General features: G+C 37.6%; 1 protein-coding gene across 12 annotated transcripts in view; it reads left to right on the top strand.

Annotated features, from left to right (window-relative positions):
• Positions 1 to 19,073, top strand: part of OXR1 (oxidation resistance 1) — a 346,510-nt gene that overhangs the window by 274,316 nt on the left and 53,121 nt on the right. For 11 of the 12 annotated variants that reach the window (XM_063171034.1, XM_063171029.1, XM_063171030.1 and 8 more), the window contains 3 exons: positions 11,696 to 11,778; positions 17,439 to 17,546; positions 18,655 to 18,774. In XM_063171034.1, coding sequence (XP_063027104.1) covers positions 11,696 to 11,778; positions 17,439 to 17,546; positions 18,655 to 18,774 — 311 coding nt within the window. The remainder of the gene's footprint in view (positions 1 to 11,695; positions 11,779 to 17,438; positions 17,547 to 18,654; positions 18,775 to 19,073) is intronic. The other variant, XM_063171039.1, reaches the window with a different exon arrangement.

Raw genomic sequence — 19,073 nt, 5'->3', positions numbered from 1 at the left:
CAGTCAGGAGACAGCAGTAGGTGACTCCTTGTCCTGTGCCTGGAAGGAGGAGGGCTGCTGTTGTCACCTCTTGTCTTGATAATGCTGTTGTGGCTGTTGGTATAGGCATTGTAAGTATCTGATGTGAGCACTTAGATTGGCAAGAAATACCATGAAAACTCGAGAGGTGGTCAGTAAATGCACACACCCTTGTTCATGCAGAAGAGGAGCACACAGTGAAATCTCTTAGAGAGGTAATGCTATGGATTGGGAGTTAAAAACGAGTCATGACATAACTAGTAAGAGCAGCATGATCTAATGATTGCTTGGAAAGAAAAAAACATATGAAGTTAAATTTGTGCAAGTGCTTTGTAATAAATAAAGAGGAGCATACAAGAAATAGTAAGTATTTTCCTCTTTTTCCCTGTTTTGAGAAGTTCTGTGTGAAGTAGATGAACGAATGTTTGTTAGAGTCTCTAATTGAGGTTGAAGTCAGGTCTCTACTGAAATGAATATTAAAACACATTAAGTTTCTTTGTTATTGTAGGGTTATTATGGAAGAGTTTTCTTGTTTCCCTTGAAGGGAAGCTAGGTCTGCTACTCAGTGTGGTAGGCAAGGTAATAGGAATGCCTGTGCAGCCAGTCAGATGTAGATGTTTTTTCCTTGTGTGCATTGGGTCACAGTTCTTGCACAGAAAGGATAATTTGTAACCAGCTATATTTACATCGCCACTCTTTATTTATTTCATGTCCCTCCCCGCAGCATACCCAGGGAGTGATAGAGACTATAACTTGTTTCTCAGCAGTGAAATGAAGTGCCTTGAATAAGGCCTCTGCAAACAGTTAAAGACTTTTTGACAAAGATTGCTTACACTCTTTTTGCAGAACCAAAATGGCAGTAAAATGCTTTAGCATCTTCTGGCCTTTTAATCTCTTACAAGGCCTTGTGTTCAGCTGTTAGTATAAAGCGTCTCCTGTGATACATGAGATTTGTTGGAGGGAAAGGCCCTATTTTCCTCCTTTCTTCTGGGAGAAAGGCTTAACTCAGACTTCATTGTAATGTTCTGTGTTTTCTTTTCCTCTGGCTTTGAGCAGAAAATGTATCTTCACAGATGCTTTCATAATATAATGCTTAAAATTTGTGTTAATGACAAAATTCTAGAATGCAGGGTGAGTCTCTGTGTTTATGGACTTTATTGCAACTTTTTCCTCACCTAGGTGAAGTATGTGCAAGGCAAGTAGACCTTGGCCCTCCTGTGCTGCCTTCCCCTTGACAGGGTTTCTGTCAGCTATGGGCAAAAGCAAATTCTTGTGACTGTAGAATTCTTCTGTGGAGCATTTTGCTGGCTTTCACAAACCACCTGTGCCCTGGTAATGGGTGCTGTGGAAGCTGTAACAATGATTACAATGATTCATTTGAAATCAGACCTCTGTTTTAATTAGAGATGGGTCCCCTGGCATTAGCTTAAGACTTAATAGCAGATTCTAAATGCTCCAAATGCTTAGTCTCTGCAGTGTCCTGAATCCAGGCCTACCTATTACTGTAGTTTTAGCTCCCCACCTAGGGCTTTCAGTTGGTTGGTTGGTTTTTGGTTTTCTTTTGTTTGTTTGTGTTTTTGTTTGTTTGTTTGTTTTTTGTTGGATTTTTGTTTGAGTGGTTCAGTTGTGACTGTGCATTACTTGTTAAGAGAACAGTTCTTCATAAATGCCTTAAAGCCATGTTTCAAATTCTTTGAAACAAAACCCAACCTTTTTTAGCTTCTACAATGAAGTATCTCAATTTAATTAATGTAATATTAATAATTTTACCCTTACTGTCTTCATACTTGTCTTTTTGAGCAGTTGAACAGCTTTTCTGTCAGGTGTACAAGTTCAAGGAGGCAGGTCTGTTCCCATGCTGTGCTTTAAATCACTTCTTTAGACACATGCAGAACAGTCTATAGTATTTCTTGGTAGGGAGAAAGTACTCACTGGAAGACTGAGTAGTGCCATAGGAGTCTGTAAACCTGTTTGTCTGGTTTACACTGTTTGTGTCAGCAGCCTAGTTAGTGAAAGAACTTTATAAAGATTTTTTGTCTTTTAATGGTTGTGATGGAGGATAAAAATGCAAATATAATCAGAAAGTCAAGAGAAAACATCTGGCTTTAGTAAAGGCACTCTCAGTGTCAGAGTGTAAATGTTTTCTTTTTTTAAAAATGCCTCTAAGCTTTGAAATATAACTTCTAAACATAATCTATTGATATTTTATAGTAGCATGAGCTAATATGTATGTATTCAAGCCTGGATTTACCCAGAAACTTTAGCTAGAATGGTGGTGTCATTTTCTTGATTATTGTTATGTACTGTAGATGTTAGCATGCTGAAGTTAATTGTGGTTTTAGTTGCTTTGAGATGCAACTCACGGCTTTAGGCAATGTGTGATTAAGAATTATCTTTTCTGCACAATTAACTTGAAGGTTCAGTTTAATTTGAGTCTCATCTATACAAACCTTTTACTTAAATGAGCCACCAGTGCATCCCATAGTTCAGTCTGCTTTGCTGTGTAAGGAGAGTGTGACCAGCAGTGAGCAACATGGTTTTGCATCTTTTCTGTGATGCTGCTGAGGCTATACATGTGCTCTTTGATTTGTGTACCATGTTCAGGAGAGCTGCTGAGGAACTACAGAGGGTCCAGCCAGTTTATTTGGGGGCACAGGGCATCAGCTTGTGAGGAGGGGTTGAGGGAGCTGGGCTTTAGTGATGCAGAGGGGAGACCAAGACAACTTAGAGGCAATCTGATTACCTCCTATATCTACCTAGAGGGACACACTCTTCCCAGTGCTAGGAGATTAAGGAGGAGGAGGAGCCTGAGTTTTAGCTTAGGACAATAGAAATTGGACAATAGAAAAAACTTCACACAGAGTGGTCCATCACTGGGACAGCTCTAAGGTGACCTGATTTGATGTTGAAAATAATTCTACTTAAAACTGGAGGCTGGAGTAAGTGTATTCAAGAGGCTTCTCTTCTGAATGACCCTTTGATCTGTGAGGATATACTTTTGTACCTGGAGTCTTACGCTTCTTCCCTCCAAGATATTTTCACCTCACTTCATGGAGGGAGAAAATACACTGCATGGGTAGTGCTGACTTCCTGCAGTGTGTCTTTCATTAAGGACAGAAGTTAAATAAAAATCAGTGATTCAGAGACTCCTCTGAACCAGTCTGTCAGGGAAGTTCTTACAGCTGCCTTCTATTGAAACTTTTGTTGTTGTTGTTTTTCTCCCTCAGGTTCAACTTGATTGTTCAGTTCTGATCCATCTGGCCTATGGGCTTATTTACATTTCTTTCATACCAGCTTTGGAGTCTTGATTGGTAAGGTTACCATACACAGCATATCCAGTAAACTCTGTGGCTTGTCAAGGCAGCAGCAGTACATTAGAAGGATAAATGTGCAGTGCCAGCTTAAAATACATTTCTCAAATCCTGCTATAAAAGTTAGTATCTTTCTTTCTAAAAATCTTAGGATAAAGCAAATATATAGAGCAGGTTACTTTGTCCTTTCATCTTTATTCAGTACTTCATTTTTAAGAAATTACCAGGTGTATGATAAAGTAGGGAAGAGGATTCAAACTGGGGAGACACACTTCTGTGAGTTTTCTTGTACACACTGTTCGGGATGAAGCACATATGAAATGTACCAACACCCTTTACAAAGACGCTAATGCTTTGCTTTCATGGCTGAAAATAATTCAGTTGGTACAGGCATAAGAAGCAAATGTGATCTTGGAATGTATCAGGCTGGTGACTCAGTCATCTTGTGATATGTTAATGTATGCACAAGCTCTTCTTCAGACTTCTGTGCTACTAATGTACAGGATTTCTTGAGTATTCCCTTGGTGCATGTGATGTTAAATGATCTTTTATTTCAGGTTCTGCTTTGTACTGTTGCATCTTTCCCTGCTTTTATTCCTCCAAGCTTTGAAACTTCAGAATTCATTGTGTGTCCTTTTTCACAGCCTTTGCTGTTGATTGTCCTTTTGAATTTGTCTGCTGATGTGCAATTGTACTGTGTTAAAAACTACTCCATTGGGATCTCATTAATATACCTCTCCATTCTGCTGATTTGTATTTCTCTTCTCTTCACTGCATCTTTTACATATTTCACAATTCTTTATCCAATTTTTCCTGTTCAGCAGGATTCTGATGTATCAAATGTTTAACTGAAGTTTAGTTTATATACTAATCTAGCAGATGACTGAAACGTGTTGTTTTTTTTTTTTTTTTCTGGTATCCTTTGACTGTATTGAATTTTTGTTTTACTGTATTATATTAGTTGTGTTTTTATCTTATTTTTTTCTTGTTAATTTCCATTTCTAACATTCAAACAATTTAGAAGTTGATATTTTATTGAGAACCTGTGTACTCATAGCAACATTTCAGGTCACTACATGTATGAATAATAATTTTCTGTTCATCAACAAGCAACGCACCTTATGTTATATGTGTAAATCTCGCTCTGGCTTGGTTTGGTGGGGTGGCCTTATGTATCTGTATTGCCTGCCAGAAAAATGAAGGAATCATAGTTACAGATAACTCAAATTGCAAGTAAGGTTGTTTGACCCTGCTAAAGGTGGGAAGGTGATGACTTCAGGCTAGATTTCTCAATGCTTTATTCTGCTTTGAAAATGTCAAGAGATGGAAACTGCACAGCTGCACTGGTCAATTAGGGTTTTTTGCTTTCTCTCTACTCAGAAGCGCTTTTGTTTCTTCTTTGTCTGTTACCTTTTGTTCTCCTGCTGTGTATCACTGGAAAGACTGGCTCTGTCATCTTGACACCTGGGAAAGCTGTGTAGAAGGTACAGGATGGCTGCTGTTACAGTCCTTCAAAACCACTTCTCCTTCAGACTGGAGAGGCTCTGTTTTCCTGACCTCTTCTCACAGCCCTCGACTACCTTGGTGTCCCTTCACCAAAATAGTTTTGTTTATCTGTGCCTTCCCTATAGTGAATGTCTTCAGGGAGAGGGACGCTAGAGCCAGTATTGCAAAGGCATTGCAGTGCAAGGATAATAGGTGTGCTCTCTGTCTGCTGACTGCTGTTCATAGTAATACAGCTGAGGATGCTGTTGCATCCCCCTTGTTTCCAGGTCATGCTTCTGTCTCCTGTTTTGGCTTCTGCCTACCAAGACCCTTGGGGCTTTTTTTCAGCAGAGCTGCTCCTTGGCTGAGCCGTGTCAACTGTACAACACCAAGGGCTCTTCCTTGCTGTGCAAAAGACTTGTCCTTCTGAATTTGATTAGGTTCTTTTCAGCTTGTTCCCCAGCCTGTCCAGGTCCTGCTGAACAGCAGCCCTGCCATCATGTATCTTGACTGGTCCCCCATTTATCTGCAAACCTAATGCAATAAACTTGTACAGCAAGATGTTTACGGAGGCTCTGCGAATGACTCCACATCCAAAGCAGATGCATTTGCGTGTGAGCAGAGCAGTTGTAGTGTACAAGTCAGCAGGATAAGCTGACTGATTTGAGCTCTTAGAAGGGGGTAGGTATCATGGGCTGAAGTGTGATAAGGCAAAGGGTAAATTCTTGAAGATAAGAAGGATATAACTTCATATTGCTGCTTGGTGGTCAGACTGCTGTTGTGATATTGGGTAGGCTTGAGCATGTACAACTAAATGGGCTTTAGTATCTGAAAGAGGTAGTGAGTTATTGGAAAAGTTGACTTACTATATCAATAGTTCCCATTAAAACATGTATTTGGACTGCAGCAAGATTTTACAGAAGGTGGAGATTGGAGTTGAGTGGTTTCTGATATATTAAAGTGTATACATGTATATTGTAAATCGAAAGGAAAGGCAACTTACTGTTGGTTAAGACATACTGTGGCATAATCTGAACATTTGGTAAAGCATTTCTGTTTACTTTGAATGTGAAATCTTATTTTAGAAGAAAGCCCATGTGATGTACATACCAGGAGTATCATGCACAGAGCACATCCTAAGCCCCTGGACAAGTGTCCTGTCTTATGTTTGTTTCTCTTCAATTGTTTTTATTCCTGAAATCATCAATTTATTTATTTCTGCCTGCATGCTGTGCATCTGACTGGATAGCAGGGTGTTGTGTGTAAGGGGGATCACAAAATGAACTTGGATTAATACTGTATCTGCTGCAGGAAAAAGCTACTTTGATGTGTTTGACATTAGCAAGGTCTCACATTTATTGAACTTGGGGGTTTGCTAGAGAAAAATGTGAACAAAAGCATCATGTGAAGAGCAGTGATAAGGATCAAGAGTTTTGAGGGCATGACTTGGAAAGACTGAATCAGAACAGATAGCAGTTGTTTAGAAAGAAGAGACTGAAGGAGGCATTATGACATTGCCTTGGTCTGAAAGCCTACAATTTTAGCTAGAAAACTGCAGACCACGAGTATCTTGTAGGCTAGGGCCTCTGTTTCTGGTTCCTAAGATGTTGGAAGAGAACTGTAAATAATATTCCTGTAATTATTGTAAGCATATCTAATTGCAGGAGGGGAGGAGGGTTAATGAGACAGTTGCTGACTGAAATGTAGTCCCTGCTGTTAGGAGAGTCAGGTCACCAGGTCTTTTGGAATATAAAGATTTCCTACTTTAATCTCTTTTGCTTCTTTATGAATAAATTATAATGATCTAATTGTTATTGAGCAGAACTAATCTAATAAAGATGTAATATCTGTGCTTCCTGTTTTATCAATTAGCGAGTTGTTTCCATGCACTGCTAAATAAAGATGTATTTGAAAATATTTCAGACTACTTTTCTTAGTTTGATTCATTACCCAATATGTGCTGCATATTTAAGAGCCTGTGAAGAACTGTGTCCTAGACAAGAATTTGACAAAGTTGCTGCCTTTTCCTTTTTTTTTAAACACCTGTAAATCTGAGGCACAAATGTGCAGTTCTTGATGGACAGTGGATGAATACTCTTTTCTTATCTTCTTGATCATAATAAGCTTGATACTTCAAGCTCATTTATTAATTTTAAACCATTTGCAGTAATTGTGGACTTGTCCAGATTCTTTGCTTTTTCTCAGAGGGTACTTGTTTGGTTTATCAGTTTATTTCTCTGGAAAAGTTTATTTTTGTTACATTGGAATGACTGGAATAGCAGCTGAGAAACATTGCAAGTCGAGATTTAATCTTATTGTGCAGACAACAAGGTTAAAGTGAATACATTTGGCTCTGTGCAGAGCTTGAAGATCCTCCTAAGCAGTTCCTAGCTTGTATCCTTATCTTTACCAGCTCTTAGTGCCAGAACTCCAAAGGTGTGCTAAAAGCATCAGTGAACAGCAAATTGAAGGTCTACAATTAAGCTGAGGTGGCTTACTAATAAATGAGAAATGCTGCTCTTGTCATAATAATTTAAGCTAGCAAGTGCCACAAGAATATTTTCACTCAACCAAAATTCAGTTGCACAGGGCCATGTAGAGGCAGTTTATAGAAAGCCTGCTATAAATGTTAGGATTTGACTTTAGTTGTTTTGAGTTGAATGCCACTGAGTAATTAATATTTTAATATCAAAGCTGCCTTATTGAAAACTGCATCTTCCTAAAACATAATGTCCATAAGCCCCCTTTTCCTATCCTGTGTAAGCATGTTGGAACAGTAAGTCCTTTCTGTCTTGGATGATTATATGTAATCATTCGTATGCTGCAGTCATTTAACCTCAAGATTCTGAGCTTGTGCACTCAGACTAAATACTGGTCTTGTGTCATTTTGAACACCATGTTCTGCGTCTTTCTAGTTCTAGTATTTTAAATCCTAGCTGAAACATTTTCTTGTCATTTGTGGATCTGGCATGCACTTTTTGACTTCAGTGTTTCAAGCTGTTGTGGAGGCCCACCCAGTTCCGAATTAAAGTGTGAATCCTGTTGTTACAAAGTCTTTTCTTCTTTCTGCCTAAAACAGCACAGCTAAGAGCTCTCATAACATAGCACCCCAGATCCCATGTTAAACAAGTTACTTGACTCTTGAGGTTGTGTTTAAGTGTGGTCAGTGGTGTCACGTTTTTCTTGGTGTGGTCTGAAAGCATCAACCTTTGTTAGCCTCACTGTCTTGCTGCTGGCAGATGAAGTAATGGTTGCATGTAACCTAACAAAATGAGAGCCTCTGCAACAGTTACGTGGAAAATAAGTAAAATGAGGGCGTCAGACTGACTCTTCTTGGGTCTGAGGACTTTTTGGACTTTTTTTAGCATTCTATGCTGGCAGTTGTTTCTGCTTGCATGTGCTTCCTAGAATGCTAGGGGCGCTGGCTGGAAGACTTCTTTCCTTTGCCCTCAAAAATGAATAGCTGGCTAATTTAGTGAGAGATAGAGGCCTTGTAGTGTGTCATCAGGGAGGCTGAATTAATTTTTCTACTACTCTGACCTATTTTCACAGCTGAAATACATTCTAGTTTTGTTTCTGAGAGGTTGGGTCCAAATTGATGTGTTCTGTATGAGCAGACAGCTCGAGCACTTGGGCTGTGGGCAGAGGTGTGGATTTTGGAAGCTTGGCCAGCTGGGTAGTCAGCACACAGGGAGTTCAGTGTTGCCTGCTTCCATCTCTTGTTGACTCAGGAGACTCACATTGTGTCAGGTTATGAAACGCTTGAATCTGTACCCATATAGTGAGGGGGAGGTAATGCCTTCACAGACTGAAGGAATGGAAGGGGCCACTAATGGAAGGGTAGGATTTACTGCCTTCCTTATGGAAGGTAGGGGAGGAGGGGGCATCAAAAACCCTAGCTGCAGACTATAAACTTTTGGAAAACTTGTGGGAGGAACTCTCCTGGCTTTCTTACAAGATGCCTTCAACAGGGACCTGTCTTCCCCACCCCTACCCTCTGTTTGATCTTATTTTCCTAAAGTTACCAGAGTTCTCTCAAATCTCTGCAGATCAAGGGCCTAGAATGGAAGCCATATGAGAAGTGGCTGAGGTCATTTGGTCTGTCAAGCTTGCAGAAGAGGAGACCTCATAGAGACCTACAGCTTCCTCAAGAATGGGGAAGTGGGAGGGACTGGCACTGGTCTCTTCTCTCTGACCATGACAGGGCCTGAGGGAACACCATAAGACCATGTCAGGGGAGGTTTAGGCTGGGTGTTAAGAAAAGCTTCCTCAAGCAGAGAATGACTGGGCACTGGAACAGTCGCTCTCTGGCATGTGACCCTTGATGTTGTCTAGGGCATGGCCAGGAGTTGGACACAGTTATCCTTGTGAGTCCCAACTCAGGATTTTTTTATGATCATTCTGTGATTCTAAGTCTAAAGCAGCAGTGGAGGTTCTTTGCTGGGAAGAACAAGTAATTTCCCATTCTTATTTCTGGCATAAGGAACAGAAGTGGGTATTTTTGCACGACTTCATTCTGCTGCTCAGTTACTGGAGAGAGAGAAGATAATTTATCTTGACTTCTTGAGTGGCACCTGTCTGCAAGGTGCCTTTGGACACTTGAACCAGTAAGAAGAAAAAAGAAAGGTAAATTTGGGTTGAGAAAATCCCCATAAACTACATTGGGCTGTATACAACTGAATGTACATATGGGGCTTCTTTACTTCCATCTCATGGCGGGGGAGGAGGGGAAGAAGGCATTTTGTTCTGGAATAAGGGTTCTCCATTTAGAGGTTATTGAGGCATGTATGGCATCCTGGATGAGATCAGTCTATTTTCAGTTGCATCCTTTCTCTTTTTCTTAGGATTATTTGACCCAGACTGCTCTTGAAAGAAAATAATTAGGCTATTGGCAAAGCTTTGATAAGGGCTGAAAATTTTGGAACAGCTACAGTCAAGCAACTGTTAGGTTTTCTGTAGCTTGCTGTGGAGACACCTGTTGTGCTGCAAGGTCAGGTAAAAAATTTGCTAACAAAATATTTGACCTAGACGAGGAGAATATTTATTGGCTGCTACTAAGCCTACACACAAACTTCTAGTGTATTTTATTGTTACTGAGTTGGCTTCATTTCCCTCAGAGACATTTGTAGTAAGTTTAAACATCAAGAGTATAATCAGAAATGAATGTTTCCTCCAACTAAGTTCTAAAAAGCTGCTATTAGTAAATAAGGGAAGAAGTACCTTCTAATGTACTGAATGAAGATGGCAGTGTGCAGAATTAGTGTATAGGTTTGTAGAATTGCTAGAGACTTTTTAGAAATAGGCTTAGTTCTGAATGTTATTCATAGCTATAAAAACATATCATAATTAATACCATCCATGGATCAGTTTTAGATATGGGTGCATTCTTCCTCAGGCTATATAAAACCCGATGAATTAGACCAAAGTTTATATCCCTTTTTTATCTATATATAGAGTACCACAGGAGATTATTTATGTTGGGTCTGCTAGAAATCACTACTTTGTTGTCTTGTGCAGCTTGTTCTCTATAGCAAATATAAGATATTTCTGAGGTAGGTTTTCTCTTGTGGTTTTTTTTTTTTTTTTCCAAGATTTCATTTTGTTTCTTCTTTTTTTGCAGAACTTGCTGTGTAATTTGCATTGTGATTTCTGTGCCCTCTATATTTTCATAGTTTTGGCTATCCATGTAGAAATTTGGGAGGGAGTGCAGGAAGGTTGTACTGATACTTGTCTAGTTTCTTCCAGTGTCAGCACTGTGAGCTAATTAAATCTAATAGTGCACTAAAGATGCTGTTGGTTTGTAGCATGTTACCTTAGTACTTCAGGTGAGGCATAAATGGATTACAGTAAATATTCTATTCTCAATGTAGCCAAGCTAAAATATTTTTTTAAATACATTTTATAAGGTTTCTTGCTTCTATTGAATTTAGCTTGAAATATTTGAGTAAATTATGGTAAAAAATTTGAATGTATCAAAATGGGAGTATAACTATTCCCATTGTAGCATGAAAACTTAATGTCTCATTCATGTAAGTATTTTGGGCTCCTTAATAGCAGATACTTGACTGTTGAAGGTGGAGGCCGTATGGTGGAGGAGATGAATTCTAAAAATCCATGTGTGTGTATGGATGCAGATATTAAAACTCTCACTTTTCTAGAGATGTATGTGATTTCTTTTGAACCATGTAACTACACAGCTGCATCGTGATTATCATAAATATCAAGCCAGTTAGTTTAAAATAATAGAGCATACTTTAGTTACAGATGGTTGCTTGCTTAGCCTGTGAAACAGGTCATCAAAATACAGTGCCCCAATAAAAAGAAGTTTTTCATTTGTATAATATATGTAGAATCTTTAGTGTTTATTTACTAGCTCTGTGTGTTTACTACGGATAGGATAATTATGAATTTAATACTAATGCTCTTTGTTTTATAAAACAACTTTAAATACTTTGTAATTATCAAACAGTGACAAAATATCTCCAGTGATTAGATCAAACATGCAGGAACTCTAGATCATCTCCCCTCAGATGAAAACAGACTGAGTATGATACAAAATCAAACACAGCAATTCCAGAAATGTTTCTTCCCTGATGGGTTCAATGTCCTATTTATTCTTCATTAATGGCTTCTTGGATAGCAGCAAGTGTTTCTGCAGTTAGTTGGTTTCCAGTTATCAGTTGTTTGTATTGGTCAAATTCTTAAAGCATTGCAGAGGAATGAAGTCCCTATTTTAGCAGCTGGTGTCTGTTGGAATCAGCAGGAGTAAGCTGTGTAACTGGTGGATTAGATGTCTGCCCACGGGGCTGTAGTCAGCAGCCTGTGACAGTACTGAGAGAGGAAAATGAATTTAACACACGCATTGCCTCAATTTTTTTCAGATGCTGGCCAGAAGAAGACCCCAGACAAGAAAGATGGGCGACGAATGTCTTTTCAAAAACCTAGAGGGACTCTTGAATATTCTGTAAGTTACTGCTTTATTGTTAGAATGTTACTGCAAAGCAAACGCAGGCTAAAAAGTTGCGTTACAAAATATAAGCAAAACTGTAATGTGTATTGCCTTTAATGTTAGAATTCTGTGTATCTCATAGTTTAGTTTCACAGAAATTAAATTAGGGAATTAGCAAGTAGTACTAATAATGTTTTTTCCCTTGAAGTGCCTTTTTTTTTTCCTTAGAAATTCCAAGCTAAATCAAACTGTTGACTGGTTCACTTTTAGGTAACTAGTTAGAAACAAATAACAATAGTTATATAATTATGTGCAAGTTCTTTCAGCATTATTATTAAACTGTTGCTGTCAGGAGAAATAACAGAATAAAGTTGTAAAGGAAGCTGCATCTTGAATACTGAATACTGACTTCCTGGTATTCTTATAATAATTGCCATAGATCTGTGTCTTTTACTGTTTCACTCAGTTTCTGCATCAGTATCTGAAAATGGAGCCTTTCTCTCCCTGTTCTGTTCTTGAAATGACCCTCAAACTGTGCTGCAGTCAGCTTTCATATTTGTGGTTACTAAGGGAAACAGAAGTGAGAAGCATCTGTCTTGTGTTATGTACTGGAAATACAATTAAGCCTATAAATAATGCTTATAGAGTTGATGTTAAATTAGGGATGGTCTGCCACAGTTATCTTTAAATGCATTTGAAGCTGGACATGATAAATAAAAATGACAACTGCTTTATGAAAAGTCTTCACTTGACCTCTTGGTGTTCTCTTACTCCAAGAATAAGAGATACAGGGAAGACTTAACTCTGTTACGTTAAGCCAAGCTGTGATAATTGCTTAAGTACTGAGAGGGGTGTGATAGTCTTTTGGATAGAGACAGAGTATGTGTGTAGTGGAGCAAGAAGCATTTCATTAGCGTGGCTTTTATTAGAATTGGAATATAATTCTAGCCTGCTCTAAAGACTTCCGTGAAGTTGGAATTCAAAACAGAAATTCCTGCTGCTTAGATTCTAGCAGTTGAAGAATGTTAATGTAAATGTGACTGTTGATGTTATATTAACTCGATTTGGTCTGAAATACTTGGGAAAAACAGTCAGGTGTAGCTCTGTATTAGTGGCATCCATACTCAGTAAATCCAGTAATTTGGCTCTTGCCACCATGTAAGTGCTTTTACTGTGGTATGTAACATTCCAGGCAAAGTAAAAGCAACGAGCTTTCCTTTTTTAACTTGGTGTGTGTTTGTGTCAAGTTGTCATGTACTTCTGCAGGTTTTTATGTTCCAGTAGGTGGAGTTTTAGATCCAAAAATAGCTTTCTTAATATGTTCTGAAGTATGCATCACTTCCTTGTGAGTCAAAAAGATGATTCACAGGAATCAAAGGCTTTTTGTCATTAAACTTAGTCCACCTTCTAAAAGAGCCTGTAGCATGTATGTAAGATGGTGCATTTCAGCTTCACAAATACTGTATTCTGTCAGGTCTTGCTGTACATTTCACTCATGAGGCTCATGGAACTCTTGAGTAGCATCATGTTAGGTTAATTTGTGTGCATATATTACAATAAAATACACAGGTATAACCTTTAGGAACTGAGCTTATGCTTACTGTAACAGATCTGGTAGCTGTTGTGGTAACTTACTACTGTTATAATTTATTACTTTGTTATATGTGAGGAGATGCCCTTGTGTCTTGTTTCTGGCTTCATCCTACTTCCTGTCACAGTGACAACGCATGTGTGCACACACGTGTATTTATATACCTGCATGTGTTGCTTCTTTGAGAAGTAGTAGAGAGTGAAGGCAGAAACCAGACTCCCCCCTCACCTTCCAGCATTGTTGAAGTTAGTGGGGGTTTTTGCCTTTTTTAATATAATAATTTAATATGTTAATTTTTCCAATGGCTACATGGTTTTAGGAGGGAAGGTCTTATTTGTATTCATGAAGTTTGGAGAGAGTTGACGTCTCACTTGTGCAAACTATGGGGTTTTAATAGGAGCTAGACTTCACACCGGAATATTTTTAGAAAAAAAAATTACTATGGGACAAATGAACAATAAAATAAATTTTCTCTTTAAAGCTAAAGACAGAGTGGAGTTAATGTTTAAGATTTTAATTGAAAATTCACAAGGCATGAAAACTTGAACCTGCTGTTCTGCATGTAGCAGCAGAGAGAAGATGTCAACAGATATGGTACTAATGAATGCAAGTAAGTCCTGAACTGCCTCTAAAGAATACAGAGAAAACTGGTTCATTTCTGCTGGTACTGCTTAGACAGTGAACAGATATCTTTTAATAGAGTTTATCCTTTTCTCAATGTGAGTCAGCATATTAGATGCGAGTTGATATTGTCTGTTATTTCAGAATTCACAGTTGCTGCTCAAGCCATATGTTTTCCCCTTCAGCCTTTTGTGTTCCATCTTGTACAAACACAACTGGTGCCTGCTTAAGGTGTCAGAAGAGCCAGCTAGGGGTGAATAATGGAGCATGAGCAGAGGGCTGCTTACTGACACCAGTGATTGTAGCATGCTAGCAGGCTTGTGACTTCAGTGAAAGCCTTCTTAACTGCTCTTCCTTTTAGGGACAAGAAAGAAATAATTGTGGTTATTTACAGATAGGTTTGATTTTTGTTTAGAAAACTGTTTGTGAGTAGTTGAAATGGATGATCTGGTTTATGAGTGTTGGAGATCTAATCTAAGATTTCCCTTTATCTCTCTGGAGATTGAAGGCTGTGCTCTCCTGAAGTAGTACACAGGAGAGATACACAGATTATGTTGTGCAGGTTAAGGAAGAGCCCAGTGAATTCCTGAAGGTCACATAAGCCTTTAGTAGACCATAGCCTTGAGACTGAGTTTTCTACCTGTATGTAGAGAGTGCTAAGGGTTCTCTTCTGGTGCCACTAGTTCTATTGCCATTGTAAGCCTTTATATACTATTTAGAAAGCTACACACTTAGGAGTTTTGGTGTTTTTTTTTTTTTTTTTTAATTTCTTGGCTCTTCCATTTCAAACCCAAGGAGTGTGTTCTTTTTTGGCGGCCACTTGTCTTTGAGCATGCCGTTGTCATAATCTTTTAACTTGCTTTGGGGAATATTGAAAATGTAGATCATAATGGTGATGTTACTTCATCTCTGTCTTTTATTAATTCTTTTTTATGCTGGCTTTATGATACTTAGAGTTTGTTTTGCTGATTTTGCATATTATATAAATTAGGCACGTTAACAATTAGTTAATTTGGTCATAATTGATATTTCTAAAGGCTTGGGTACAGTGCCAAAGCTGTGCTATTTGTGCCCTTTTATTCTCACCTTTTTTTAGTCTTCCTGTCTGTTTAATTTTGTTAGTGTGTTTTAATGCTCTTAAACTATGTTTGGTTTTCTGGCTCATGGACACCTAGTGTTAAAATAAAAAAAAAATATTTCTGCACTCTGATTCATATGTATTTGATGTTTAATTTTTAATGGAGGAATGAGTGAATTCTGACTGTTGAGTGAAGTTCATTAAAATACCAGTACAATAAAGTTTTTAATAACTTTACTAGCTGTTGATCTGAGGGAAATGAAGGTAGTTTGAACCAGATATAATGGTGGCTGGAGTTCTGTCTGCTGCTATACATAAATGCACCTGGGAAACATGGGTGCATTCTCAATGAAGTTTTAATATTCAAATATTTATATAAGATTTTTAACATGTAGAATAGCATTTAAGTAGCTATGTCAATATATAGAAAGTTTCTTTTCTTAGAGGGAAGTAATAACTTCTTGCCTTCTCTTGTAGTAGTGAATTGATAGGGGAAAAGCTGGGAATCCATGGCACTATCCAAATCTTGTTAGTTCTGTGCTTTTCTACAAAATTATTCTTTGAGGTTTTGGCTGTTCAGATTCTACTTTTTAGAATAGTAGAGGGCCTGAGAACTGGAAAATAGGCCTTGGAATCTGGAAAGATATTTCAGGAAGTCTCTATTATGTGAGCAGTGTCATTGTTTTGAGAAGGTATCTCTGCTGGTCCCTGAAGTCCCATGTAGTGTGGAAATTTGCCTGTGCAAACTTGACAGCCAAACAAAAAGGAAGCTTATACTTGCCAATGTGTTTGTCATGAGTGAGAGAAACTCTTTAGTTGCCAAGCTATTTCACAAGATGTTTTTATTTCAGAAGGTTGTAAAGAGTGAATACACGCTAAAAAGGGCTTAAATTTCGTGGTTTGAATACTTTTGTTTTATGTCATAAGTTAGTCTAAAGTCTCACCTGCTTCAATGATTAAGTGATACATAAGAAAGGTTTACTTAGCAGCTGTTGCCCTTCAACATTTATGTGAGCACAAACTTAGGCAAAACTTCTGAATTTCACCTCACAGTTTATTTTAGCAAACATTGTGTATCATATAGAGCTTCTGATGGAAACCTGACTGTTCAATGATTTGGTGGTTAGTTTTGTTATGGTCTGTGGAGCATGTAGTACATATCTGGTCTTGTTACAGTCTGGTTCTGATTTCTTCTGTAGTACAGCATTAAACATGGCATATGAAAATACTTTTTTTTTTTTTTTTTAAATATGTCTGATCATACAGTACTGAATGGCTGAGAGCTACTACAATACAGTCTTCCATACTGGAAATACTAGTGTAGTATTTCCAGTAAAATGTTTGCTGCTTTGTTTAGCTTATTGGCTTCCTGTATAAAAAAATCTCAAAATAGGTTTCTAATCCTATTTTGAAAAAGCTAATTGCCTTTTCTTTGGCAATGCTTATATCTTTTTGTTAGTGAATCTAGGTTGAGAAGTGCATCTTTACAAAATTACATGGAAAAGAATTCTCTAGTTCTACTTACATTTAGCTGTAAATATATCTTAGCTCATATAGCTTCATCTTATCTTAACTGATAAAATCTGCTTTTTCCTAGTGTTTATGAAGTCTTGTGGCATTATGCAGTAAACCTTTTTGTTGTTTGTTTCCTTGTAACCCCATTATTCCTAAGGGTTTTAATTCTTCTGAAATAGTCTTTCTGTGCAAAACATTTTCCCTTTCTTTTTTTCTAGTAGGTAATTTTGACTACACTTTGGGAGATGGAGGTCAGAATCTGAGCTTGAAAAAAAATTCTTTCTTTGGTTGAGAATAACTTTCTCAAAAAGCTTATGCTCCATCTGCTGTCATAGTAGTTGACCTGCTTTGCTTCAGCATTTTCTCAGTGATGGATTTTACCTGAAAGTCAGGGTCTAACAGAAACTTATTTCAATAGTAAGAGAGGGTGTGTTTATAGAGAGAACTCTTCAGCTTTTCTGTAGGTGAAAAGTGGAGAAAAGCAGTTGAAGAGAGGAAATGAATCATTCTGTGAACCCAGTCAGTGTTATATTGCCCAGTGGTAACCAGCAGTGCATTTGTAGATCAGAAGTTCTGGTACAGTAGCTGAGCTGGCAGCTCAAACTGTGTGACTGACACTTCTGGCCACTGGAAACAAAGTGGGAAGGTGTGCTTTTACATGGGATTGCAGTAGACTATTATTTAGGGGGTAGGTATGTTTTTTGTGGTGGCTTTGTTGTTTTTTGTGGGGGTGGGCAGTCATAAGAAATAAAGATATTAAAGTTCATCAGAATCTTGGTCAATCCACATGTGCTAAAATATGTAAGCCACTATTTGAACTAACTTCTTACAGGTTTGTTTTTTTTGTTTGTTTTTCCCCAATTGATACAGGTGGAATCAAGAGATACTTTAAACAGTATTGCCTTGAAATTTGATACGACACCCAATGAACTGGTTCAATTAAATAAGCTTTTCTCCAGAGCAGTCGTTCCTGGACAGGTACTATTACACTATATATGTTACTTATTCAACAAAGTCCTCTTTTACTATATTTCTCATTCCTACCAGAGTGCTAAAGTACTTCTCTTACTGATTTTCTTATTGGCTTTGTAAAAATTTTTCCTTTTTTCAGTCTATTCCTTGTGCCTATTAAATAACTGCCGAAAAGGAAACATGTAAGGAAGCTACCTGTGTCCCTTATATAAGATCAGAGGACTTTTAAAACTAAATGTGCTTAATGGTACAATAATAACACTTAGATACAAGCCACATTGTTACTTTGCAAATATAGCACGCTGTTTATGAGCTCTAGCTCAGCAGACACATTCAGGGTAGAGCTTACAAGCAATATTCCGTGACTGTATATTACTGCCTGCAATTCTCTTTTAATAAATTGAATAATGTTTATGTTCCACTCTGGAAAATTGATGTTTTTACCAGCAGTATTTGAATTACCATTCACTCATTATAGGTCACTGTTGCCTTTTTTCTCCCCTCCTGTTTTTGCCTTCAATTTTCACTTCTCCTTAAAAGCCAGGCCTGGAAACAAGTGATAGGTCAACTGTGGTGTCAGCCATCAGCCATTTGGTATTTGCCCTTTGTTTGATAAAGTTCTGTGTTCATTTTTGATTGCTGCAGAACTTTCTCTAGGTAGATTGAATGCCTGTCATGGCTGAAATAATCCATTTAAAGTGTGAATACTTTCAGTTGAATTTTTTTTATATATTCAGTGAGTCTGTTTCCCTATTGCTCAAATAGTAGAGTCATAGCAAGAGAAATATTTGGACACATCTTCCTTGGACACTCTTATTTCTGTCATGCTGTATACTTTTAATGCTTTCTATCTGAACTTCTTCCTCTGTTATTATGATTGAAAATCAAAATTATATCAATATAGCATTTAAAACTTGAAATGCTAAAATTTCAAGTGCTTTGTTTAGTATTGTTTTTTCCCTCAACTCATAATTTCTTTAAAAGCAATGGGAGCAGAAACAGTTTTGTGTAGCCTAATTTGAGAAAGCATAGTAAATATACCTAAACTGGTGGGAAATCTAAAGTAAATATGAAAGCATAACTAAGTTCTAACTACATTATATCTTCTTTATAGATTTTGTATGTTCCTGACCCAGACTACATATCTAGTGTGGACAGCTCCCCCTCTCTAAGTCCTGTAAGTCCCCTATCACCTACATCATCCGAAGCAGAGCTTGACAAGGCTACAGTAAATGTAGGTATACCTATTGTCCTTAAAATTAATTTTCCCTTACATATAAATGATACAAGATAAATGTTATAGATGCTATGCTTTCTTCTGAAACTGTCCTTTTGTTTTGGGGAGAAAGTATTAGACAGTATTTGGAGTTGAAAGTAAAATTATTCATTTTAAAAAGTAAAGACTAGATTTTAATCTTTGTAAGTTATAGTTTTCAATGTGAAAACTGATTTGACAGCAAATTTCTTGTAGCAAAATACTGTCATTGCACACGGAAATCTTCAATAGTTACTGTTGCATTTCTGTGTTTGTTA

This window comes from Melospiza melodia, chromosome 1 (genome assembly GCF_035770615.1).
Source record: "Melospiza melodia melodia isolate bMelMel2 chromosome 1, bMelMel2.pri, whole genome shotgun sequence".
Taxonomy (NCBI): domain Eukaryota; kingdom Metazoa; phylum Chordata; class Aves; order Passeriformes; family Passerellidae; genus Melospiza; species Melospiza melodia.
This window is presented reverse-complemented; position numbering and strand designations above follow the sequence as displayed.